Below are 26,900 nucleotides of genomic sequence, written 5' to 3' on the forward strand. Positions count from 1 at the left end.
CGTGACGGGATGAAACCACCTAAAAATCTCGAGAAACCCACCACGAGTGAAGAAAAAGAAATCCATTTAAATGCTAGAGCCAAAAATGGCTTATATGAATCTCTTAGCATGGATATTTTTGATCAAGTTTTTACATTAAAACCGCTATTGAGATTCGGCTAAAATTGCATGAGCTCCATGACGGCACATCCAATGTCCGTAAGCAAAAAACATTGTCTAATATTTAATGAGTATAATTCTTTTGCTATGAAGGATAATGAGCTTGTTAGAGATATGTATTCTTGTTTGAATCTAATCATCAATGAGCTCAATTCTATTAGCATTAATAAGCTAGATGATACAGACATTGTGAGGAAGATTATCTCCCTGCTACCACAACAAAAATATGGGTGCATCATCACCATCCTTCACAACATGGAGGACTTGAGTCAAATGACCCCGACCATCGTGATCGGAAAGATTGAGGCATTTGAAATGTTGTGTAAATGGGTCGGCAAGAGGAGCCAACTTCTTCAAGACCATATGCTTTTACATGTGATAAAAGAAAAGGCAAGAAGAAGGCTCCCAGTCTAAGTTCCTCAAGTGAAGAAGAGGAGGAAGAAGAAAGTGATGATGTAGAAGATAATCAACCATGAACATCATCCTCCGAGGACAAATAAACACACTACACGACGGTTGATCTTTAGCGACCCTTATTTGGTACCAACTGTTGGTTGCTAAAGGTTAGGGACCGACGGCCAGTCGCTAAATCCTTTTGTAGCAACGGTCGGTTGGTCACTAAAAGTCTAGAAATTTAACAACTTATGGTTGGTCGCTATAGATGTCGTCGGAGACTAGCGGTGGGTCGCTATAGAGCAAGGATCACTATCAAATCTTATAGCCTGAACGTACCTGTAGATGTTAGTGACTAAAAATTAATTAAAACAAGTAAACATGGATCGCTAAATTGCGTGGTGATTTATTTCTTTTTAATATTGCTTGTATGTTTATTTCATGGTTTGTTTATGTATAGACATGACTATAGTATGCAACTATGTTCTTTGTGCTTATATGATATTAGATTCGAGTTGAAAGTCGTTTCAAATCCTACATAAAGAGTATGGATAAATCATGGATCACAAGTGAATGGTTTCCTAGGGAGACAAAGGTTTATAAACAAGGGGTGAATGGTTTTGTAGCTTTTGCTACAGAAGATGATGCAATATCTGAGTTGTTGTAACACTATAAAAGCCATCAACTAAAAATAATGAATTTAGTTATTACGATAAATAGGGTAATAAATTTTTATTCAGATATTTATTATTTATTTGCATTCATAATAATTTATTCAAATGTTTATTATTTATTTGTTAATTTTTATGAATTTTTGAGTAATTTAAAAATGTATTTCAAAGTAAATAAAAAAAGAAAACCCTCCCTAACCCTAAGGCCCACTAGGGGCCCATCTCGCCACCGCCCCCTTCCCTTCTCGCCACCGCCCCCGTCCCCCACCACTGGCACTCAGGCAAGGGGATTCCTCTGCCGCCGCCTGCCCTCGCCTTCTGCCTCCCGACGCCCACTCGGCCTTGCGGATAGTATTTGCGGCTCGGCCCCGGGCGTGCTCAGTATCGGTTCCAGTGGCCGCTTTGATGTACCTAACCACCGTTTCCTTCCCCCCCACAGCGCCTTCGCGTCTTCATCCCAGAAGCTGCTGCCCAAAGGTCATATCGACGTCGTTCGACTCCAGCGGGGAGGGGCGGCTATGCCGCCAGGACATGCTGGGGGCCTGGTCTGCGACCGCGCTGGTGGGGACGAAGGGCGGTGGTCCGCACACACATGCTCCCTGTGTCGGCGTGCTGGGCCGCGAAGGCCGCGACGTTTGGCGACGTCAGCACCGAGTTGGCCGGGCCTGGGCGGCAGCCGATGGGTTGGACGGGTGATGTCATGCTAGGAGAGGAGAGAGAGGAGCTAGGAGAAGGGAGGCCTACGTGACAGCATTTTTACAAGAGAGTTTTGGATTCATCTTCTGAGACCTTCTTGGCCGGCGCCTGGTGGTGCGGGCAGATGTCGAGGTCATATCGACGGGCGAGGCCTGCCGCCGCGGGCTCGCCGCCGGCATCGACAAGCTCGCCGACACCGTCAGTGTCACCCTCGGCCCCAAAGGTGAGTCTCGCGTAAGATTGCTTCAGTTCCTGTTATCTTGCTGGTGATGTATTGAGGTTTCGAATACCGATTGGGTGTCAAATCTTCACTACCAAGCTACACATAAACACTAGCTTACTACACACCATACACTAGCTTGATCTTCACAATCAAGCCCTATCTTCTCTATCTGGCTCACATAGCTCCAACTTCTGTTGGGCTGCTGCTTGCTGGTGCCTTTACTTCTTATTTATAGGTGAAAAGAGAGTAAGAAAACAGCCCTAGTGGCTAGTGGCTTTCCAAGAAACTAAGAGGAAGACTAGAGTAGGCTGACCCACTAACAAAAGACCATCAGCAGCTAGGATTCTACTAACACTGATTTCATGTTGCTCTTCATCCATACATGACAAGATTAGTCCTAACAGGTCAAAAGTGTAAACTTCGGAGCATTGTTCAGTGAAGATTCTATTTAAGCTCTTAGGTTCATATCTCATGATGTTCTTACTATACAGATACTCTGTGTGTCTTGTACTCTATTGATTGTTGAAAGCTCAGATGTTCATTGCAGTGAGGAATGTTGTTATTGACCAATATGATGTACCTAAAGTTATTAATGATGGTGTCACAATTTCCAAGGCTATAGAGCTCCCAAATGCACTTGAGCATGCAGGTGCCACGCTACTTCAAGAAGTAAGGTGCTACATTTCTTGTGTCCTTAAATCAATTAATACCACTGCTACAGACAAGTTATAAATTGGTTATACACATCTAAAGCTCAAGTCATGTGCCATATGATATTTTATACATTTGCAGAACTGGGACGTAGCTTTGGAGGAACTCAACCGCTTGAAGGAAATAATTGATTCAAAGGTTCTAACTTCAATGTTTTGTTTTGTGTTCTTTGTTCTTTGTGTACACTATATCACCAACCATGTTACTTCCTGATCTTTGGGCAGAACTTCTCATCACCTCTGAATCAGCTCCAGAACAGGATATGGCTGATGCATTGGGCTCTGTTCATCTTCTTTAACCATGAAAATGGTAGAAATGGGATCATTGATCTGTTCTTCCAGGACAAGTTCGTCTGTTACAATCTCAATATTTGTCATTTGCTGACATGAAATTACAATTTGTACCATTCTGGCAATAGTAGTTTTGGGAGTAGCATTTTATTATCAACAGTTATTGAGATATTAAAACATTCTTCGACATCTCCACATTTCTGTTTAGATGCACATAGATATTTTGATTCATAATTAGTGAACACTGCATTTTTTATTGACGAAGTTCTTAGTTGTTTACTCTTAAATAAATGTATCAGATGATATACGTGCATGTTTAGAACTACACTGTTTTCCACTAGTAGGTTTCACATAATTCTTTTTTTGGAGAAATTTGAGCTTGATCCAAACTCGTTCTTTTGCAACTATGTAATCCAGTTTGAGTCGCTACTATTTTTTGTCTTTAAGATTATGTATGCTCAAAATATACTAGTAAATTTACATTCACTTGTTTCCCTTGCAGGTACTTGAATGCTATATAGACAAATGCACACCATCTTATTAGGTATCTAGCTACTGCAGTTGTTGTCAACAAAAGGAGAAGGAATATGTTTAAAGAGTTGATTAAGGTCATTCAACAGGAGCACCATAGCTACAAGGATCCCGTAACTGAATTTCTGGAATGCTTATATGTTAACTATGATTTTGATGGTGCTCAACAGAAACTCATAGAGTGTGAGCAGGTAACTCTAGAGCAGCTAGAGTGATGTAGTTGTGGGCTTTTGAACAATAGCTGGAGTGATATGAAACATTAGTGATGTAGTTTTGGGCTTTTGAACTGCTTCAAGCTGGAGTGATGTCGTTGTGGTGCTTTTGTGACTGATCATCTCTGGAGCTTTTGTGAATGATCTAGCTAGCTATCTGTAAATGATCTAGTTGTGAATGATATTATAATTGTGATGCTTTTGTGAATATATAATTGTGGTGCTTTTGTGTTTATGTGATGGATCTATGACTGTGGTATACTGATTAACTGTGTATGTCTTTATGATTTGTGTATAAAAATCTGTGATTTGTGGTGCTTAATTAAATATATATTATTATTAATAATAACTGTAAAAAGAGCGACTTTCTGTTGGTTGCTAAATGTATAGTATGACGACTTACGGTTGGTTGCTAAATCTATGTACAGCAACCCACGGTTAGTCGCTAAATGTACAATATTAGCAACGGACGGTCGGTCGCTAAAAAGATGTCGGTCGCTAAAGCCTTTAGCGACGGCACTTACAGCGACCATCCTTATGGGTCGCTAAAAGTTTTTAGCAACCAACCGTAGGTCGCTGAAGGTCGTTTTAGCAACCAACCGTAGCTCGCTGTAAGTGAACCGTCGTGTAGTGACAATCCGACACGTCGGAAAGGTAATGAGGATGATCTGCAAGATTAATCTAATGGATGTGCCTCAGCAGGTAGAGGATCTTCTCTTTAACATTGACAGGAAAAAGCAAAGAAAGAGAGGATGCTTCGCATGCAGGGAGAAGGGCCACTTTAGGGACAACTGTCCAAATATGGCCAAACCGACAAAGAGGACGAGCAAAGGCAAGGCGCTTACAAGTGTCAAAACTTGCGATGAATCTTCAAGCGAAGATGAACCTCCAAGGACGCGCAGCCATAGATCCTCATCACGGTCATCACGCAAGTGCCTTATGGCAAGAGGTAAAATGAGTATTCCATCGTCTAGTGATGATAGTAGTGGTGATGATGTTGAAGGTGGGGGAAAGCCCTCCTTAGATGAGCTTGCGGAAGCCGTTAACTTTTTCAGGATGTATGCACTAAACAAAAGGCTTAACTTAAAACTTTGAAAAATAAGTTGATTGGCTCTCAAAATGATTATAAATGTTTGCTAAAAAAAATTGAAACATTTGCAAATTTAAATTGTGAGCTATCAACTAAAATTGAGCAATTAGAATCTAATGCTTCATCCTCAGCTACCGATGATGGCCTTATTAAAAAGAATGAAAAACTAAAGGCTAAGTTACCTATCTCTCAAGAAGCCATTGAAAACTTGCTAGGAAAAATGGAAATTCTTAGCATACATAATAATGAGCTAACTACTGAGCTAGAAAACATTGGTAGCACCCCAGGAGTATCTTTGGTAGAAATGCCTGAAATTATTAAAAAAGATGCTTCACTTCTTGCTTTGATTTAATTGATGATTCTAACCCCTGCAATCAAGTTTTTGTTAAGAATGTTGTTATAGACACATGTTCGGATGAGATTGCAATGGAGAATAAGCAATTAAAGCAAGAGGTGACTCGTCTAGGCAAGGCTTTATATGACAAGAAAGGCAAAGCCAAACAAATTCAACCTTCTTAGGATAACACCACTGTGAGAGTGAACAAGCCCGTGGAGGGAGAAACTGTGATTTGTAGGCTATGCCACAAGGAAAACCACAAGTCTTATCAATGCAAGGCGAAGACCAGGGATAAGCAAAAGCAAAAGCTCAAGCAAAAGCCAACAAGCAAAATCTCCAACACCTACATCAACAAGGTGGATAAAAAGGCTGCTACACCATATTTAATCAAGAAGAAAAAGAATGGAAAGGTGATAGCAATCAAGGCCAACAAGCAAGCCAACAAAGGTAAGGGGGCCAAACACATCTGGGTGCCAAAGGAGATTACCTCAACCATGAAAAGCACCAACAAGGTTTGGATCCCAAAAGGGAAGTGAGAAGTCCGAGGGACTTTGGGGAATTTGGAGACTTGACAAAATTGGGATGTATATCATGGGATGCATCATATTGGATCAAGTCTATTGCCAAGTGGGTTAGTGAATACTTTGGACCCAAATTCCCTACCCATGACTAAGGTAACTAGATTTATTGTATTTCTTGTTTGTAGATATGTGTATCTATTTTTCTTGTATCTAGTTTTTACCTTACATGCCGAGTTTTACATGATGTATTTTCTCTAATTAGATCGCATGCATACTAGGTAAATCATATGGTAGGAATGCTCGTTTTCAATTCATACTCTTGAGCAAACCTACATGGTTCAAAATGATTATCAAAATGATTGATTAAGCACGACACATAGCTTATTTAATATTCCTAAGTAAATGATACTCTTACACTTCAATTGGTATTCTCAAAGAATATATCCTACAATTGGTATGATTTAATTTATATGTGCCAAAGTTCGGATTATAAATAATTTGCCCCTCTTGATATCAAACGTCAAGTGCATGTCTTCTACAAGTATTCAAAACTTGTTTGCACACTTTTAGGGGGAGGTTACTCTATAATATAAGTCTTCGAGACTAATACCTGTTTTCAAGTCTATTATATGTAGTAGTCTCATTGAAGGAAAATGGAGTCCCCGGAGAAAGACAATAAAATTCCACTACAAATCTACAAGTAGTTTCATATCCCACATGACTACAACTGGTATCATTTACATGTCTTCTCCAGTTTTGATTAGACTACATTTAAAACCTTATACATCCCATGTTGCTATAAATGCATATGTTGTCAAAATATATCTGTTACCTATGCATAAAGGAAGTCAGTCTAATCAAATCATGTCTTATACCTCTATTTTTCATATGCTTTTCCTAAGTAGAGGATCTCTGACAGGGGGGGTATTTCTTCGCCTATGACAAAGAGGGAGAATATTCTTTCAAAAAGAGAACAATCGTTTAGGGGGAGTAATCTTTTAGGGCTTCAATTGATAAATCTTGTAAGATGGCAAGTATTATTTGCTTCATATATGCTTTTAATGTCTTCCTTTTTAGTGGTTGATGCCAAAGGGGAGAAGTTTTAAGGGCCAAAACAATAAAAATTATATCAAACGCCAAACACCACCAAATTGAAATTTTAACTGTTTTGACCTTGAAAGTGGTTTTGGGTCATTGGTCTAAAATAGGAAGTAAGTGAATTATGGAGTTAGGGGAGGCTCAAGTCCATAATCTCACTTTGAGGGGAGACTCATGCATTCTAGCAAGTAGATTGCATATTTTCATTCAAATGATTGTTATATTTGCTTGCTTTGGTTGTGTTGTCATCAATAACCAAAAATGGGGAGATTGTAAGGAAAATGGACCCCGGGCCATTTGGCTCAAAAGGTTTTGGTGTTTGATGGTCAACATAACCTGTGCACTAATGTCTTTGCTAATGTTTGTATTTGTAGTTCATAGGATGTGAAGAGGATTGGACTAAGACACTGAGGATGCAACACCTCAAAAGAAGACATAAAAAGAGCTCAGAAGTCCAAGACTCAAGAACAATAGAATCCCAAAGAAACATCGAAGAAATCCATGAAGTGGGTAGTCAGCCAGCGCACTTGTGGCACACCAGACCATGAACAGTACCCTATCCGGTGTGCATCAGACTATCCGGTGGGACACCACACAGTCTGCGTCGAGGGGCCCGCAGACAGGCGCCCTCAGGCTGCAGCACCGAACTGTCTGGTGTGCACCGGATAGTCTAGGAATAGTTGGATCCAACGGTCGACTGCTGCAGACACCCCAATGGCCGGCTGATGTGGCCAGGGCATCGGACAATGAACAGTGCATGTCCGGTGTGCCCGTCGATAGAAAGCTACTACTTTCTGTCCAACTGCTAGAATTGTGGGAGGAGGCTATAAATACCCCTCCAACCGGCCATTTGAAGGTGTGGGAGCCCAAGCAACATACCAAGGCATAATATAGATATTTCCATGTGCTCAAACACCCAAGTGCTTAATAGAATCACTCGGTGATTAGCGTAGGTGATTTGCGAAGTTCCTAGGTTAGTTAGACCGCATTAGCGCTTGCTCTAGGTGAATCCTAGTTAGTTGAGTGAGTTCACAACCCCTCGGCTCTTGCGTAAGCCGTTGTAATTGTACCGAGTGGGGCGACAGTCTTGCGAGACCGTGACCACCGCGTTTGTGTCATGACCGCCACCATGTACTAGAGGGAACGAGGCCCGCGACGTTTCAGTGGGAAGCTCGATAGTGGAGACGGTGGGGAGCGTCCAAGAGGAGCCGGAAGCGGAGCACCACTTGTGTGTGGAGAAGGCCCGCGACTCTCTATGGAGTTACTCGACTGTGGTGCTTGGCCCTCGCGTGAGCATCCCTTTGCGTAGGGGCACCAACGAGGATTAGTCGGAACCTTGCGTGGTTTCGGATACCTCGGTAAAAATACCGGCGTCATCCATGAGAGTTTGCATCTCTACCTTGCTTTTAACCTTCTGCAATTATATTAAGTATTTAAGTTTCAATCTTCTCTTTCTAGTTAGATTATTTAGGATTGAAACTTAGGCTTTGCGGTAGAGATAACAACACTTAGACAAAACCTAGTTTGCACATTATAGATTGTTTATTTGCATAGGTTTTGCTCTAGGGATTTAATTGTGGCTTAAGTTTATAGAAAGTTTTTAGAAGTCCTAATTCACCCCCCCCTCTTAGGCGTCACTGTTTCCTACAACTCCGAGCTCCTATGATCGCACATCCTGCATCAAAGATGATAAAGGCAGCAGGCACAACCCGAACATGTACTACATGATACTTGGGAAACTGTGTGCATGTTCCTAGAAGTATAGGGAATATGCATGGTATGGTATTGTGTATTGTTGGGTCCTAGTTATGAGGAGATGGGTACAGAGTTATTATGCCATCGCCCATTACATCGATTGTTGTTTTGTGCGTCTTCTGTCCCTGATTAATTCCTTTAACCGGGTACGTAACATGGGTGGTAAGGAAGCATGGCACACCTTGTCCCACTGGGGCACTAGGGCCTCAAGGACATGTGGTGCCTCTAAAGCCTCCATGGCCGAGGCTAGCATGGGAGGAGTCTAGGAGACATGTGGCGAGCCTGGAACCTAGCTGTTCTAGGGCCTCCAATCCTCACATAGTAGTTGGTGGAGCAGGAGCCTGAGAAAGGGCCCATCCGAGATGTTCGGAGTCCACCTAGGGGGTCTAGGACTCCTAGAGAGATCATAGGAGCACATGGCCTCATCAGACCATGCGAAGGGTAGAGACCGACCATGACATGTGGTGGAGCCGGGGCCAGCCAACATGCATGCGAAGAGCAGAGGCCGACCATGACATGAGGTGGAGCCGGGGCCAGCCAACGTGCTGACGTTAGTCGTTGTAGGAAGGTGCCTTTTGAAGGTTTGAGTGGTGAGCCCCCCATATGTTTAGCCTCGTGGAAGGGCCTTAGCCACGCATATTGATGACTCCACAATGTGATCTTGTCATCTCTTAAACCACCTTGAGGGTGGGTCCTATTGCCTATTTTTCGTGTAGAGTCTAGGGCACTCGTACCCAAGGGCACTGATAGTGTCTGGGTACACTATAAGACCTTTTAAAAATCTCCCCTATAGTGTCATTGCCCATTCTAGGTTTATCCTATCACCAAGTACCAGAGTCCTCCTAATGGGTGAATGACAAAACAACAAATAAACCAACTTGCACCTTCCTATACAAGGAGAGCCCTTATGCCTTCATTCAAGTAAACAAACCACAACTCCATTCCATTTAATTAATTAGTCAATATCAGGGATTACATTCTTGTATTGAAATTTCAAAAACCATTTTGTTGAGTAAATTTTGACTTTTACATTTTCAAATTTGAAACCGAAATACACCAAAAATCGGTCTTGTTTTCGTATCTCGATCAGTTCACAGCGAGAACGAGAAATATAACCAGATTTCGTTGTTAACGACCGAGAAACTCTTCCCTATTCAAGTGTCCATATAAGTCTTGTGGTTGTACTATTTTCTTGGGTTGTCACTTGGTGAGAACCAGTCTGTCGGAGGCAGAAAATCCTTCTGGCTGGGTGGCGAAATGCACTCGCCCTAGTCCTCCGTTGAGGAGGGGCTTAGAGGTTTGCCTGACCGAATAGGTGAAATAAAGAACATAAGGGTTTAGAGTGATTCAGGTCACCGGAGTGTAATACCCTACATCCACTATGAGTTGTATTGCATGAGAGCTTGAGTGTCTTGGGTCTGGATGTGAATCGACCTCTCCATTGCATCGCTAGTGCCCTCCCTTTCATTGTTCAAGGGGAGCATGTTACAAGGGAGCTGGGCCCCCAACAAGTGGCCAGGATTACTCTTAGACAAAGCGTCCAGTGTCAGGTAAGAGCTGGAAGCACTATATCTTCTGGGCGTGTACCTCCTCTTGGTCATCGTGTTGGCTTCTAGCATCCTATCCTCATGTCCCATTTAATCGGAACGCAGACGTAGCCCTTGGTGTAGGTTGCGACATAGCACATTGCAGACTGGACGCACCGTGGGCATTTAATGTGAGGGATACGCCACCTGCCCCAGACATGGGCTAGCATGCATCCCTCCTGCATCTAATGCTAGTGGCCCATGTCGGAGGTCTAGTGTTAGGTGCCACCCAGACGTACCCTGACACGCGTCGGCACTGGACCCCTGCTTGGGTAGAAGGCAGTCTTGGGAACGTGTGGCGATGCGACACCCCCGGACCACATCTAAACAGGGATCCAGAACATGCTTGAGGGGGTCCGGACCTAGCCATAGCGGCCCGGACACGTGGCGGCCCTAGGCCTTACTTGGCTTGAGGCCCGGGTGACATATGTGGAGTCTGATGCTGATCTTGTAGCCAAAGAGTACCTTTATTCCTAGGTCATGGAGTCCTTCCGGACCCCCTCCCTGGGGACCTGATTAGGCCCATGCAAAGGTTCGGGTCCTGTCGGCAGGGGCTCAGACCTATAGTCAAGGTTGCTAATTACTCTAGGGCTTGCGACGATCGTAGCCCATCCTTGGAGACGAGCCCAACTGACCAGTGGCCACATATGGCGAACCTCATCCTTGAGACGGGCTGGCAACCCAGTAGTTTCGTGGTTATGCGCAGCCACAGTGGTATCGCCTTGACCTAGCAGGAGTGGGTACACCATATTTAGGGTACCAAAATTGTCCTTAGAGGAGTAACTTGAGTAAAACAGAACTCAACAACATGTTCTAGTCCTCATTTTTCATGTTACTAACAAATCATCTTTTAAATCACATACAGTTCCATAAATCATTAATCATCTTTAAACTTTTGTAGTTTGAAGCATTACCATCATGCTAATCCAATAATCCACTTCCAGGTTATCAAGGATAGGGTGTAACAAAAACTAGTAGACCTAGTTAGGAGCAAAAGTTTTGGCCAAATAGCATGTGCTATTATGATGAATAGAACATAGGTTATGAACTACTTACCTTGCACACGATGCTCAAAATATTCCCAAGTAAGGCTTTCGGAACACATACAATCCTTTGGTTCTTTTTGAAGCAATCATACAAGAAACAAACATAAAATAAGACAAACATTATACCAACTAATAAAAACAGAGATACTCACCCTAACTTAGCATTTACAACAAGGATTCTTAGCAGATATCAAGGAAATTCATGCACAGAGCACTAGAAAGAAAATAAGAAGGCTCATAGATATTTACAAGGAACAAAAGGTCTCATGATTACATATGGAAGATCAAGGTCCTTGAAATAGTTGGGTATTCAGATACCAACTAGGTAGGTTGTGTTGATACATTAACAACATGTTAGGTTTGAGGAATGAGGTAGTCCATTATCTTCTCATTCCTCACTTTCTTGTTTGGTTTGTGGAATGGAATGAGTTGATCCATCACCATTTCATTCCTCATAGGCTAATATTTAGTAATAATATGAGGAACGAGTTCATTCCGGCAAATTTGTGGAATGAACTCATGATGCATCATCTAATCTAGAATAGATTGATTCTTCAAACCAAACACCACCTAAAGTTCACCTCTAGATATATCTTCACACTTGCTAGGGGTTGTTTCTGGGAAGAGTTGTAAATAAATAGTCGTTGCATCATCGACAATGCATGTTGAGTTTGTGGCAACATATGAGGCCACTAGGTAGGCGACGTGGGTAAAAAATTCATACACGTATTAAGAGTGGTTGATAACATAGAAAGACCATTAAGAGTATACTACGATAAAGAGTTAACAATATTCTACTCCCACAATAAGTCAAGTGGGGCTGCCAAGTACATTGACACTACATTATGTTGTTAAGGAGAAGATCCAAAATCAAACTATTAAAGTTGAGCATACCAGAACCCATCTGATGCTAATGGATCCGCTCATAAAAAGCTTTCCACCCAGCGTGTTTAGACAATATGTAGCGGACATGGATAAAATGAAAGCTTATGATTTTGGATAAAGGGGCTATAGAACAACCATAGAGAAAGTTACTCTATTTTAAGGCAGGTGGGCATGTTATAATGAATGAGTTTAATGTCATATAGTTGGTTCCGTAATGAATTCGTCTTGATATGTAAAATTGCTAAAGGGTGGAACATAAAAAGATTAAAGAATAAGAAAATCGAGAACTAAGGGGAGAATGTTGGGATTGTTCTCTAGCTCGATCAAGATCACATAGTATGAGTCTATCCTATCCGCACCCTAATTGGTGGCATGACTCTATCATTGGTCAAAGCCCTCGATCATAAGCACTATATTATTCGCGACTAGGGATACACACGAGAGCCAAAGCTTCATGCTCCTAAAATCCTAGCTGCCTCAAACCACATGACCCAATCTTTCTTTTAGCGCCTGATTGACCAGAAATGCCCAACGATCGATGGTGACAGTGAACCCTAACGATTTCTCCTCGTCAGCCACTAAGACACCAAGCGCCTAACCCTACAAGGAGGAGAAAGACCAGAGGGGACTTTGGACACTGGCCCGCAAACTCTGGACATCTCTACAACCCTGAGCTTGTAATTCACCTCGACCTCAAAGGTACGATTGCTCTTTCTCTTCACCTTGTTACCGTCTCAATTACTCTAGTTATACACTTATTCGATCATAAGTAAAGTTTTGGAGGCTGGCTAGAGGGATTAGGTGTGTTACCGAGTAAAGTAAAGGATTATATATTAAGTTCTCCCGTCATACATAAATTCTACCATATGTGTTTGTTCAGGCTTCAGCCATGCAAACAAATGAAAATTATTTGTTTTTCCTATTCTAAAGCAAGAAGCAGAAAAACTCTATGCAACTTGATAAAAAACACATTGTGGACCAGTGTTAGCACTAACACACGAACTAGAGTCACTATAGGAAATAGATAAATCTATGCCGGCTAAACTTGTTTATGTCGATTCATAATAAAAACCAACATAAATAAGTTATTTTATGTCGGCTATAACTTAACCGACATAAATAATTAATTATTTATATATAAAGTTCATGCGTAAATAAAATTATTTACGTAGGTGGAAAGAAATCGATGTAGATTAGGCTTTGAGTTACATTTGTTGTTATAACTGACGTATATTAGTCATAAACCCTTTTCTAACTATTCCCTCACTTCTACGCCACTTCTGCTTTTCTTGTCATTTTGTCGTAGCAGGTGTTGCATGCTCGCCCCCTCCACCCATAGCCATCTCCTTGCCGCGCCCACCACCGTCTTCTCGTCGCCGCCCCCTGCTCGCCACCACCGTTCGGTCGCTCTCGTCTCAGTCGCCTCTGCCTGCTCACCCCCACACGTGTTCGCATCCACCGGATTCTATTGGCCACGCTGGTTGCAGATTGTAGCACACACAAGTGAAAGGTAGGTAACACATCGGACACAAGGTGAAACACCACTGACTTTCTCCTTCCCTCCTCTCTATTACTCTTCCTAATTCTGATGGTGATGGTTAAAAGAACCGACATAAATAAGATAATGTTATTTATGTCGGTTAGGCAACAACCGACGTAAATAAGACACCGTCATTACGTCAGCCATACAACAACCAACGTAAATAAGTAATTTACGCTTGCCGATTGTAGCCGACGTAAATAAGTCTATTTACAACGCTTTATTAGTTATGGCCTGTAACCAATGTAAATAAAAATAAAAATCAATATAAATAACTATTTATGATGGTTTACCTTATTTATGATGGTTTTTAGCCATAGATTAGTTAGATTCGGGTAGTGTGTGACTCACCGGCATCTCGTCGCCTAGGATACTAGTTATTAACGACCAATGTGGGGCTCAGACAGGGGCAGAGAGGCCATTATGGCTAAGAATAATCTAAATCACACCTAACTAAGAAAGCATTTACTTGAGAAAGATGATAATGGTTACAAATCTTATAATTTATAACTCACATTTCAAATATTAAAAAGGCATTTCAGAAGAAGGATAGATAAATACAATTACCTAGATCTCCAAGACTTATATAGCAAAATTATTTGTATTATATATTATCGTACATGTTTCTTAGAAATTTATTCATGTTTTAGACAATATTCCCTTCTATATATATATATGTTGTATATTTTTATTCTATAATTTAAATGGTTGTGTGTTAAATATTATAAGGTATAGAGTTATATCTAAATTTTTCTAGGTCATCCGCCACTGTACTCAAACAACAGAGAATTTTAGAGATGGTCGGCCGGCACCGGCACTGATTGAGTCGCACCTTGGCCATGTCAGGCACGCCGCGCTGCAATTGCTGCCTGCATAGCTCATCTCGCCAATTGCGAGCACCATGTCCCGCCTCGGTCGTCCAGCGGATGCCAGTCATCCCACCCCAACTACAACGTGACGATTCCACCGGCGGCCTCCGGCCGCCTCGGCGAGATCGCCGACGTCTCCCTCGTTGCAGGGGAGAAGACGAGGAGTGAGGGTCAGGGACAGAGCATGTGGACCGTCCATAGTACAACGACTTGACACGACAACCGTCCGATCCGACCAACCAAACACACCGGCTACTTTCCCCGCCGCGATCTGGGCATGCCCAGTGTCCCTCGCGGCGACACCCCTCGATCTGCGCGAGAGTGCGAGACCACAGCGGCTCGCCGGCGGCGATGATGGCTGGCAGAGCTCATGGCCACAGAAACCGCCTCCGCCGCCTCATCCCGCGGCTCCTCCTCCTCCTCGTCGCCGTCTACGCCGCCTCCTTCGCGATCTACCTCCTCCTCCAGTCCCATTCCCACCACCAGTCGCCGCCGGACCCCACCCCCAGGACTGAAGCCCGTGACGGTGTCCTGGCGCCGTCGTCCTCGCAGAAGCCGTGGCCGCGCCTCCCCTCCTTCCTGCCCTGGGTGTCCAGCGCCGTGCCGCCGCCGCCGCTGCACACCTGCGAGGCCTACTTCGGCAACGGCTTCTCCCGCCGCGTGGACGTCCTGCCCGCGGGCCGCGGCAGCGGCGGCGGCGGCTGGTTCCGGTGCCACCACAGCGAGACGCTGGGAAGCTCGATCTGCGAGGGCGCCAGGGTTCGGCTTGACCCGGCGCTCATCGCGATGTCGCGCGGCGGGGAGCCGCTGGAGCAGGTGATGGGCCGCGCCGAGGAGGAGGAGCTACCCAAGTACGAGCCCGGCGCGCTGCAGGTGGAGGGGCCGGCGGCGGGTATGCCGGTGCCCCTGGTGGACGCAGGGTTCCTCAACGACTACGTACCCACCGGCGGGATCGGGATGCACACTATGAGGGCGCTGCTCGAGTCGACGCGCGTTGTGCCACCCGGTGAGCTGCACTGCTCCCAGGTACTGTTTGCCTTGCTATCTACTAGCAGAGTAGCAGTTGACTTGCTCATTGATGACAAGTGGTTTGTTAATTAATTTCTGAAATCCAGTAATTAGGAAGAGTAGAGTCAGCTCAGTGTTCGAATAGGAGTATTTAATGAAAGTCTGTTTGATCCAGCCCTCATGCTGGATATACTGAGCCATCGTATGGATATTTGTTTGTGTTTTAAGAAGACTACGAGAAGAAATAGGATCTAAGAATGATGTCTGCGTCCAATTTATATCCAAAATAGAACATCGTGGGAGTATAGTACTAGTAGTATATAGACTCTGTTTTTGGTTATTTGGTTTCGTATGAATTTGTTCAATTAATGCTGCAGTTATCTGGTGATTCTATCATATAATTATTTCAGTTACTTTGAATGTGAGTTGATTGCAATGTTCCAGTTTTGTCAGAATAGCTAGATATATATTCTATCTGTATCATTGAACAAAATGAGCGTCCTTGGTCATACCTTTCTGAGACTCAAAAGTGTAGCTTTTTAGGCTCTTATTGGATTAGAGGTTTCTCATGCAATTTTTTATTTATGTTTCTTCTTACATTCCTTCATCTCTGGAATTCAGTACTCCCTTCTTAACTGTATTATCAAACTTGTTATTGCAGTGGGTTGAAGAACCGACACTTCTGGTCACTCGTTTCGAATATGCGAACCTTTTCCACACAATTACGGACTGGTACAGTGCATATGTTAGTTCCAGAGTCACGAATTTACCAAACCGTCCTAATGTTGTATTCTTGGATGGCCATTGCAAGGTATGTGATGCGCTGTGTACTTTGTTACTGGTTCACTTCATTCTGTTTGTTGCTTGAGTTATGAGCAACAAGTCTGTTTCTTCAGCTATTACTGGGGTAAACAACAGGCGGTCACATTTTTGTATGCTTGATCTTTTGTTTGTATCGTGCAATGATAACACAGCATAGTGATCTTCCTGTTTTTTCCTCATTTATTCTGCCATATTTTCCTCATGTTTGGAGAACAATTGCAATCAGAAGCAGTTCTTGATTGTAACCCGATCTGTCAGTTTCTTTGTTCTACATTTTAGTCAAATAGCGCCCCCTGTTATATTTTTGGCAGCTAGCCTTGATGCTTCATCCATTTTTTTTGTTTTTTTTGCATTGTACCCATCCTTGAATGTATGCCTGGCTTCCAGATTATATTTTTCCTCCATTATGCCATTTTATTTCAGATTTAGCATGACTTAATATGATATTCTATTGCTAGGTAGCAGCCAACTTATTTATTTATACAATGATTTGTGTTTCTTTTCCCTCTCTTGAATATTCTTGTCAAGTGACAGATGTGATCTGATTTCCACAGGCACAATTAGAGGAAACATGGGAAGCACTTTTCTCAAGTGTGACATATGCTAAGAACTTCACTGTTCCTGTTTGTTTCCGACATGCCATTCTTTCACCATTGGGCTATGAGACTGCCATGTTTAAGGGTCTTAGCGAGAGCTTCAGCTGTGAAGGTGCCTCCGTAGATTCACTCCGAGAAAAACCAGACTATGAAAAAACTGCACGGTTATCTGAATTCGGGGAAATGATTGTAGCTTCTTTTGATCTTCTGCAGGATGACATCATGTCATCCAAAAAATCGAATGGACTCAATGTTCTCTTTGTTCGACGAGAAGACTACCTGGCCCACCCGCGCCACAGTGGTAAGGTTGAATCGAGACTAAGCAATGAGCAGGAGGTGTATGATGCAATTGACAAGTGGGCACAAGGCCTGAAATGCAAAGTGAATGTCGCGAACGGTCTTTTTGCCCACATGACCATGAAGGAGCAACTCCGTGCTATCCTGGAAGCTTCAGTGGTAATAGGGGCTCATGGGGCTGGTCTAACACACTTGGTTTCAGCAACTCCTGATACAAAGGTTCTTGAGATTATCAGCAGCATGTACCGGCGCCCACATTTTGCACTTATCTCACACTGGAAGTCTTTAGAGTACCATGCCATAAATCTCCCTGGATCATTTGCAAGGGTCACAGATGTCATCAACGAGTTGAGAAAAATACTGGAAGGTCTCGGATGCTGAAACAGAAATACTCTTCAAGGCCACCACAGGCCATGTAGAATGGACATCGTGTCTACTTCATCACCCATACTTGGTCACACCAGTTGCAAGGGGTCATATGGATTTTAATTCGAAGACATTTTCACAGGCTATTCAACATTGTGCCAAGAAACCAATCATTCTCATTTTCCAGCAAAGAATTTTATTATGCTGCCAAATACAGAAAGTCAAGAAAGCAATCCTCTGTTTGGTTTATGTCAGCAAATGATAACACGTAATCCAGAGCTTTAGGTTGTCCACCCTTATTCTTGGACATGATTTTAGGACCAGAATTTTGACAAAACTGTATTCTTTGTTGGATTATAGATTAGTATACCTTTTGTGTGTTACATGTTGATCATCTCCACTGTACCCATTGTCTTCTATTTCTTTCCATTCCACCCGCAAAAAACCAATGACCTTTGAGTAGTGACGGGCATAGAAAACACAAAGAACTCAATGTTCGAGAGAAAAAGCTAGCTAAAAATGTTGTCTCAATTAAGATACATCCTAGTTTTATTAATGGCTCCCTAAGGGCATGTACAGTGGGTGTCTTAAGCCGTGTCTTTAACTGTGCCTAAGGGGTAAATGTAAAGAAAATCTAAGACATGTTTCTTAACGAAGACACGTGTTTTGGCTCTTTGTTCGAGATAGAGGACATAGTTGATAGGTCTATTGAATTTATTAAATACTCTGATTGGGTGCAATAAATATAGTAAGACATAGGATTTAGACACGTCCACCGTATCATATCGTGTTTTAGTTGTCTTATATTTGGAGTACCGTGCAGCGATGTGCGAGTTATACATGCGCTAAGAATGAGTTTTGGGACCACCAGAAACACCTGACAATTATGAGCTATAACTCAAAAACATACTAAAAACAAGAAAATCAGCCCAAAGACATGAGACAAAAAAACTCTACCCTAGGAAATGGGCTAAAGAAAAGAAATGTGGTTGTGTGCCAAGATATTTGGCGTGTGAGAACAGAGAAAAAAACATGGATTCACAACAACAAAACAATCACAAAACTCAAGGCTAGGTATTGGAGTGCCTCATGGTGTAGAAAATACAAACAACTCATTATTTTCAGAGCTAAAACCAGCTAGAAAAATGTTCTATCAACTAAGGTATTTTCTATAAGCTTTAACGGTGCATTTTCGTGGACACCCAAAAAAGCATGAATCCATGAGCACGAAAAATGTTTAAAATGTCAAAATCGACTTAGGAGCATGGGACTATGAAAATTAGATGCGTTTGAGTGACTAGATAAACACATTTGATGTGCAAGACCAACCAAAATCCTTGAAATCTTATTCCAAAATTGATGCAAAAAATGATTATCATTCGAGTGGTGACAAGCACACAGAACTCAAAAAACTTGTTGTATAGGTGCATAAACTAGCTAGAAAAATGTTATCTTGACCAAGGTGCATCTTAGTTTCCTTAATGGTTCCCTAAGAATGTTGGTGCTTGATAGTTTCGAGATCCCCAAAGCACTCGAAACCCATGAGCTAGAACTCATGAAAAATGGTGAAAATAAGAAAATCAGACCGAGGACATGAGACGTCAAAAACCACAAAAATGGCCCCAAAAAACATATGGTTGAGTGCCAAGATGGCCATGTTTGATGTGCTAGAACAAACAAAAAGCCTAGGCATCACATCACATTACAATAAAAAAACTCATGATCCCTAGTATTTGAGTGCCTCATGTGTGTAGAACATCCAAATAATTTGTTGTTTCAAGAGCTAAAACTGGTAGGAAAATGTTCTATCAATTAAGGTATATCCTATAAGCTTCAATAGTGCTTTTAGAAGTTATGGAGGTGATCGTTCTAGGACACCCAAAAACACATGACTCTCATGAGTTATAGCTACCGAAAAATGTCCAAATCAGCTCAGGAGCGTTGGACTCCAAAAATTAGTTATGGTCGACTGAATAGATAGACACATTTGATTTGCATGGCCAACGAAAATCCTTGAAACCTTATCCCAAAATTGATGCAAAAAACTGATGATCGTTCAAGGGGTGATGAGCATACAAAACTCAAAGAACTCGTCATTCTAGAGCAAAAACTAGCTAAAATGTTGTATTGACCAAGGTACATCCTAGTTTTCTTGATGGTTCTATTCAAATATCTGGTACTTGGTAGTTTTGGAACCACAAAAACACCCGAAAACCATGAACTATAGCTCATGAGAAATAGTGAAAACAAGAAAATCACCTAAGCGCACGTAACATAAAAATCTACCCATAAAAATAGGCCCAAGAAAAAGAACATGTGGCCGACTGCCAAGATGGCCATGTTTGACATGCTAGAACAAACAAAAAGCCTAGAAATCATAACCCTAAAACAATAAAAAAACTCATGACCCCTAGTACTTTACTGTCTCACTTCTGTAAAACATCTAAAGAACTCATTGTTTTGGAGCTAAAACTAGATAGAAAAACGTTCTATCAATTGAGGTACATCCTATAAGCTTTAAAAATGTCTTTAGAATACTAGAGCTCGATGGTTTAGCACACCAAAAAACATATGGATCCCATGAACTATCGCTTAAGAAAAAATGTTAATAAATCAAAATCAGCACAAGAGTGTGAGACTAAAAGCTACATTTGGTTGAGTGTCTAGACCAAAATGCATGGACTCATATCAAAAAATTGATGCAAAAAGTCGATGACCTTTGAGTTGTGATGGGTATAGAAAATAAAAAGAACTCATTGTTTGGGAGCAAAAACTAGCTAAAAATGTAATCTCAACCAAGGTACATCCTAGTTTTCTTAATGGCCCGCTAAGACTTCTAGTGCTCTATAGTTTTGGGACCACCAGAAAACACATGGAATCCATGATTGGTAGCTCATGAAAAATGTTGAATTCAAGAAAATCGGTCCAAGGGCATGAAACATAAAAAATCTACCCAAGAAAATTGGCAGAAGAAAAAAAATTAGTCGGGTGCCAAGATAACAATGTTTGATGTCTTAAAAGAAAAATAACCTTGGATTCACAACACCAAAACAATGAAAATACTAATGACCATAGTTATTTAAATGCCTCATGAGTGTACGAAATCCAATTAACTAATTATTTCTGAAGCTCAAATTGGCTAGAAAAAAATTCTAACAACTGAAGTACATCCTATTAGCTTTAACAATGCCTTTAGAATGTATGGAGCTCGACCATTCTTAGACACCAAAAAATGAATGAATCTCATGAGCTATTGCTTATGAAAAATGTTAAAAATGTCAAAATCGAACCCGGAGTGTGGGACTCTGAATACTACATGTGGTTATGTCTAGATAGAAAGATTGGATGTGCAAGGCTAACCAAAATACTTGGAACCTTATCCCAAAATTGATGCTAAAATTAATTATCATTCGAGTGGTCATGAGGATATAAATCTCAAATAACTTATCATTTAGGAGAAGAAACTAGCTAGAAAAATGTTGTCCCAACCAAGGTATATCCTAGTTTCCTTAATAGCTCCTGTTAGAGTGTAAACTCTAGCCGGGAAGCGGAATGCACCCGCCTGATCCTAACAATAGGGGGCTACCTAGGGTTTGCCTAGTAAGATGGATGAACACAAAAACATACAAGAATTTAGAGTGGTTTGGGCTACTCCATTGTGGGTTATATTGCTGAGAGCTTGAGAAAGCCTAGGTTGGGATGGAGATGCCTCCGAGGGAGTTTAAGTGAGCTTCGCCTAGGAGAACTCGAGTGAGCTTCCCTGGGTTCTAGTGCCTCTGTCCCCTTGCAACGCATGTGCCCTTCCTTTTATAAGCTAAGGGAAGAACATACAAGGAAGCTGGGTTCCGACAGGTGGGTCCAAGAATACTAAAAATATGAAGCGCTGAGCGGCGGGAAAAGCTGGTGGACCAAGGTCTTCTCCGGCTGTAGGCAGGTGTCTTCCCTTGGTCATCGTACGGGCTCTTCTGGCCAGACTCGTCTTTGCCCCGTCTTGTCAGCGTGTGGGTGAATGCTCTGGCGTAGGTTGTGGCGTAGACTGGCCTATCATCTTGCGTAGTGGAGTAGGTGGACCGTGTTGTCCTGTCCCTTCCGCCTATCTTTTCGTCTGGTGTAGTATTGGGAACAACGGGCGGTCATGATGGGAGTTACCCATGCACGGTGCAGTTGGTCAATGGTCTTCGCCTCGATAACGAGAGGGTTACTAGCGCGTCTGGGGCCTTGCAGACTGCACACACCGCCTGAATTTAATGCGGGGCACACGTCGTCTTCCACTAGTGTGAACAGATGGATGCCCTGCCCATTTCTAATGCGAGTGGCCCCATGCTAGAGGCTGACGTCAAGCGACGCCTGCGCTGCTTCCATGGTTCACTATAGGCCACGTGGCAGTACCCAGTGGCATGTGGCATATGCAGACGTGGCAGCTCTTCACTGGTTAAGGGTCTGGGAGGCACTTGTGGAGGTCTAGGTCTTATCCGCAATGGCCCAGACACGTGGCGACACGGGACCTCCGTGGCTGGAGGTCAGGATGGCACACGTGGGGTCTGGGACTATTTCACGGGGGTCCGGTCCCAAGCCATAATTACCAAGAAACCCTATCAAGGGGGCCCATGGTAACACCGACCTAGACATCAGTGGCCCTACGGGACGGGCCTAGGCTCTAAGTCGGGGTAGACTGCTCGCCAGCCCACGACTACGGATAGCCACAGGGGTCCCGCGTTAATCTAGCAGGAGTGGGTATATTTGGGGTACTGACAACTCCCTAGGAATGTCTGGAGCTCAATAGTTTCTAGTCCCCCCAAAACACCTAAAACCCATGAGCTAAAGCTCATGAAAAATAGTGAAACGAAGAAAATTGGGCCTAGGGCATAGGACATCAAAAACCATGAAAATGGGCCCAAGAAAAAAGAACATGTGGTTGAGTTGTAGGATGATCATGTTTAATGTGCTAGCAAAAATAAAAAACCTAGGAATCACATCCCAAAACAACAAAAATCTCATGATCCTTAGTATTTGAGTGCCTCGTGTGAGTAGAACATCCAAATAACCATTGTTTCAGGAGTGGAAACTAATTATAAAAATGTTATATCAATTAATGTATATTTGATAATCTTTAACAATGCCTTTAGAATGTCTAGAGTTTGACTATTTTAGGACACAGAAAAATGCATGAATTCCATGAACTATAGCTCATGAAAAATGTCAAAATCGGCTCGGGAGTGCGGCACTCTAAAAACTACATATGGTTGAGTGAATAGATAGACACATTTGATTTGCAAGACAAACCAAAATCCTTGGAACCATATCCCAAAACTATTGCAAAAGGCTGATGACCTTTGAGTGGCGACGACCATTAAAAACAAAAGAACTCATTGTTTGGTAGCAAAAACTAGCTAAAATGTAGTCTCAGCCAATGTACTTCCTAGTTTCCTTAATAATGGATCCCTAAAAACATTTGGTGTTCTATAGTTTTGGGACCACCAGAAACACCTAAAATCCATGATCTATAGATCATGAAAAGGCTAGAAACAAGAAAATCGACCCAAGGGCATGAGACATCAAAATTCTACCCTAGAAAATGGATCGAATAAAAAAGAACATGTGGTTGAGTGCCAATATATTCATGTTTGATGTGTTAGAAGAAAGAAAAGGCATTGGATTCACAACATGAAAACAATGAAAAAACTTATTACCATTTTAGGTGTAGGAAATCTAAAGAACTCAATGTTTTTGGAGCTCAACTGGCTAGAAAGTATTCTATCAATTGAGGCACATCAAATTTTAACAGTGTCTTTAGAATGTATGGAGGTTGACCATTCTTGGACCCCCAAAACACATGAATCCCATTAACAATGTAATTCATGCAAAATGTTAAAAATTTCAAAAATAGTCCAGGAGCACGGGACTATGAAAACTACATGTGGTTGTGCGACTACATATAAAGATTTGATGTGCAACACCAACCAAAGCCGTTAGAATCTTATCCCAAAATTGATGCAAAAACCAGCATATAAAACTCAAAGAACTCATTGTTCAGGAGCAAAAACTATCCAGAAAATGTTGTCTCAACAAGGTACATCTTAGTTTCCATAATGATTTCCTAAGAATGCCTCATGCTCGATAGTTTTGAGACCCTCAAAACACTAAAACCACAAGTTATATCTCATGAAAACAGTAAAAATAAGAAAAATAGCCCAATGTCACTAGAGATAAAAAAACCATGAAAATGGGTGAAAGAAAAAACATATGGTTGAGTGCCAATACAGCAATGTTTGACATGTAGAACCAACAAAAAGCCTAGAAATCACATCCCAAAACAAAAACCTCATGGTGCCTTGTATTTGAGTGTCTCACATGTGTAGAACATCCAAAGAACTTATTGCTTTGGGAACTAAAACCGGTTAGAAAATTGTTCAATCAATTAAGGTATATCATATAAAATTTAACATTGCCTTTGTAATGCCCAGAGTTTGACCATTCTAGGACACCCAAAAAAGCATGGATCACATGAGATATAGTTCATGAAAGATGACAAAATCAGCTCGGGAGTGTGGTACTCTAAAAACTACATGTGGTTGAGTGAATAGATAAACACATTTGATTTGCAAGACCAACCAACCAAAACCCTTGGAACCTTATCCCAAAATTGATGCAAAAAACTAATGACTAAATGGAAGCATGTTGAGGATTTTTAGGTAGTGAATTTATGAGGTAGCTCATGAGATCGAAAGTTGAAGGTAAAGGCACGAGAGACAAATATTTAGACAGGTTTGGGCACTCGATGCAAGATAATACCCTATGTCTTGTATGCTGATGTCTATTGCTTATGATATGATGCCCTTATGGGGCTCCCATGCCCCTCCTTTTATAGTCCGAGGGGCGGTTATATGGTGGATACTGACTTGGTTGGCTAGTCCAAGATAGTATCAACTAAGTAACGTAGTCGTACAAAAATCAAACTCTTTGATCCTTGCCTTATCTGGTAGGATCTTGATGATCTTCTTATTTTTTATAAGATTCTTGCTATGTTTGTGCTTATAGAATCCTCTTAGTGATAGACCTCCTCCCATCATGACACCCAAGTCCATGGGTTCTCAACCAACCCATGGGCCTATTTGTATGTTCTCTTCATGTTGAGTGTGATCTAAGTACCCATAGTAGATATTCTTGACACAATGGGCATAGAAAACACAAAGAACTCATTGTTTGTTAGCAAAAACTAGCTAAAAATATAGTATTAGGTAAGTTACATCCTAGTTTCCTTAATAGCTCCTAAGAACAACTGGTTCTATATAGTTTTTGGACCACTAGAAACACCGGAAATCCTCTATAGCTCATGAAAATGTTGAAAACAAGAAATCAGCCTAAGGGCATGAGACAAAAATCTACGTAAGAAAATGGGCCAAAGAAAAAAGAGCATGTGGTTTAGTACCAAGATAGCCATCTTTGATGTGTTAGAATAAAAAATCCTTGGATTCACAACAACAAAACAATTAAAAAACTCATGATCCTTGGTATTTGAGTGCCTCATGGGTGTAGGAAATCCAAAGAACTCATTATTTTTGGTGCTCAACTGGATAGAAAAATGTTATATCAAGAAAGGTACATCCTATAAGTCTCAACAATGTCTTTAGAATGTATAGAGCTTGACCATTCTTAGACACCCCCAAATGCATGAATTCCATGAGCTATAGTTCACAAAAAACATTAAAAATGTCAAATTGGTATAGCAGCGCAAGACTCTAAAAACTACATGTGGTTGAGTGACTAGATAGAAAGATTTGATGTGCAAGACAAACTAAAATACTTGGAATCTTAATCCAAAATTGATGCAAAAATTGATTATTGTTTGAGTGGTGACGTGCATATAAAACTCAAAGAACTCATCGTTTAAGACCATAAACTAGATACCAATATGTTGTCTCGACAAAGGTACATCCTAGTTTCCTTAATTGTTCTCTAAGAATGTATGGTACTCAAAAGTTCTGTGACCACAAAAAATGCCTAAAACCCCTGAGCTATAGCTCATGAAAAATAGTAAAAACAATATAATTGACCCGAGGGCACGGGACATAAAAACCATGAAAATGGGCCCAAGAAAAAGAACATGTGGCTGAGTGCCAAGATGGATATGTTTGACATGCTAGAGCAAACTAAAATCTTAGGAATCACATACCAAAATAACAACAACAAAAACACATGATCCCTAGTGTTTGAGTTCCTCATGTGTGTATAACATCGAAAGAACTCGTTGTTTGGGGAGCTGAAACTGGCTAGAAAAATGTTCTATCAATTAAGATATGTCTAATAAACTTTAATGGTGCCTTTAGAAGACTAGATTTTGATCGTTCTAGAACACCAAATATGCATGAAACCAATGAGCTATAGCTCACAAAAATGTCAAATCGGCTTGGGAGCGCGACACTTTAAAAGCTACATTTGGTAGATAAGACACATTTTATTAGCAAGACCAACCAAAATCATTGGAACCTTATCCCAAAACTAATGCAAAAATTGATGACCTTTGACTGGTGATAGGCATAAAAACATAAAGAACTCATCGTATGGTAGAAAAAAACTAGCTACAAAAATGTAATCTTAGCCAAGGTACATCCTAGTTTCTTTAATGGATTACTAAGAACATATTGTGCTATATAGTTTTGGAACCACTAGAAACACCTGAAATCCATGATTTGTAGCTCATCAAAATGCTGAAAAAAGAAAATCGGCCAAAGGGGATGAGACATAAAAAACCCAAGAAATAGGTCGAATAAAAAGAACACAAGGATGAGTGCCAAGATATACATGTTTGATGTGTTAGAAGAAATAAAAAGTCTTGGATTACAAAAATAAAATGATGAAAACCCCATTACCCTAGGTATTTGAGCACCTTATGGGTGTAAGAAATCCCAATAACTAATTATTTCTACAGCTAAAACTAGCTAGAAAAATCTTCTATCAACCGAGGTACATCCTGTAAGTCTAAATAGTGTCTTTAGGATATATAGAGCTTGACCTTTCTTGGACACCAAAAAACACGTGAATCCCATGAACATTAGTTTACAAAAAATGTCAAAATTGGCTCAAGAGTGTTGGACTCTGAAAACTACATGTGGTCGAGTGACTAGATAGAAAAGTTTGATGTGTAAGATCAACCAAATTCCTTGGAATCTTATCACAAAATTGATGCAAAAACTGATG

The 26,900-nt window shown here is 41.5% G+C and overlaps 1 protein-coding gene and 1 pseudogene across 1 annotated transcript; both read left to right on the forward strand.

Moving 5' to 3' along the window:
• Nucleotides 1-1,741: 1,741 nt before the first annotated feature.
• LOC103641938 (eukaryotic translation initiation factor 3 subunit E-like) lies at nucleotides 1,742-3,889 on the forward strand (annotated as a pseudogene).
• Nucleotides 3,890-14,647: 10,758 nt separating this feature from the next.
• On the forward strand, nucleotides 14,648-18,096 carry LOC732746 (beta-1,2-xylosyltransferase). The gene is made up of 3 exons (NM_001112375.2): nucleotides 14,648-15,639; nucleotides 16,283-16,432; nucleotides 16,998-18,096. The coding sequence occupies exons 1-3, from the start codon at nucleotides 14,965-14,967 to the stop codon at nucleotides 17,715-17,717; spliced, it is 1,545 nt and encodes a 514-aa protein (NP_001105845.2). The 5' UTR covers nucleotides 14,648-14,964; the 3' UTR covers nucleotides 17,718-18,096.
• Nucleotides 18,097-26,900: the final 8,804 nt, after the last annotated feature.

The sequence above is a fragment of the Zea mays genome, chromosome 1, assembly GCF_902167145.1.
Source record: "Zea mays cultivar B73 chromosome 1, Zm-B73-REFERENCE-NAM-5.0, whole genome shotgun sequence".
Taxonomy (NCBI): Eukaryota; Viridiplantae; Streptophyta; class Magnoliopsida; order Poales; family Poaceae; genus Zea; species Zea mays.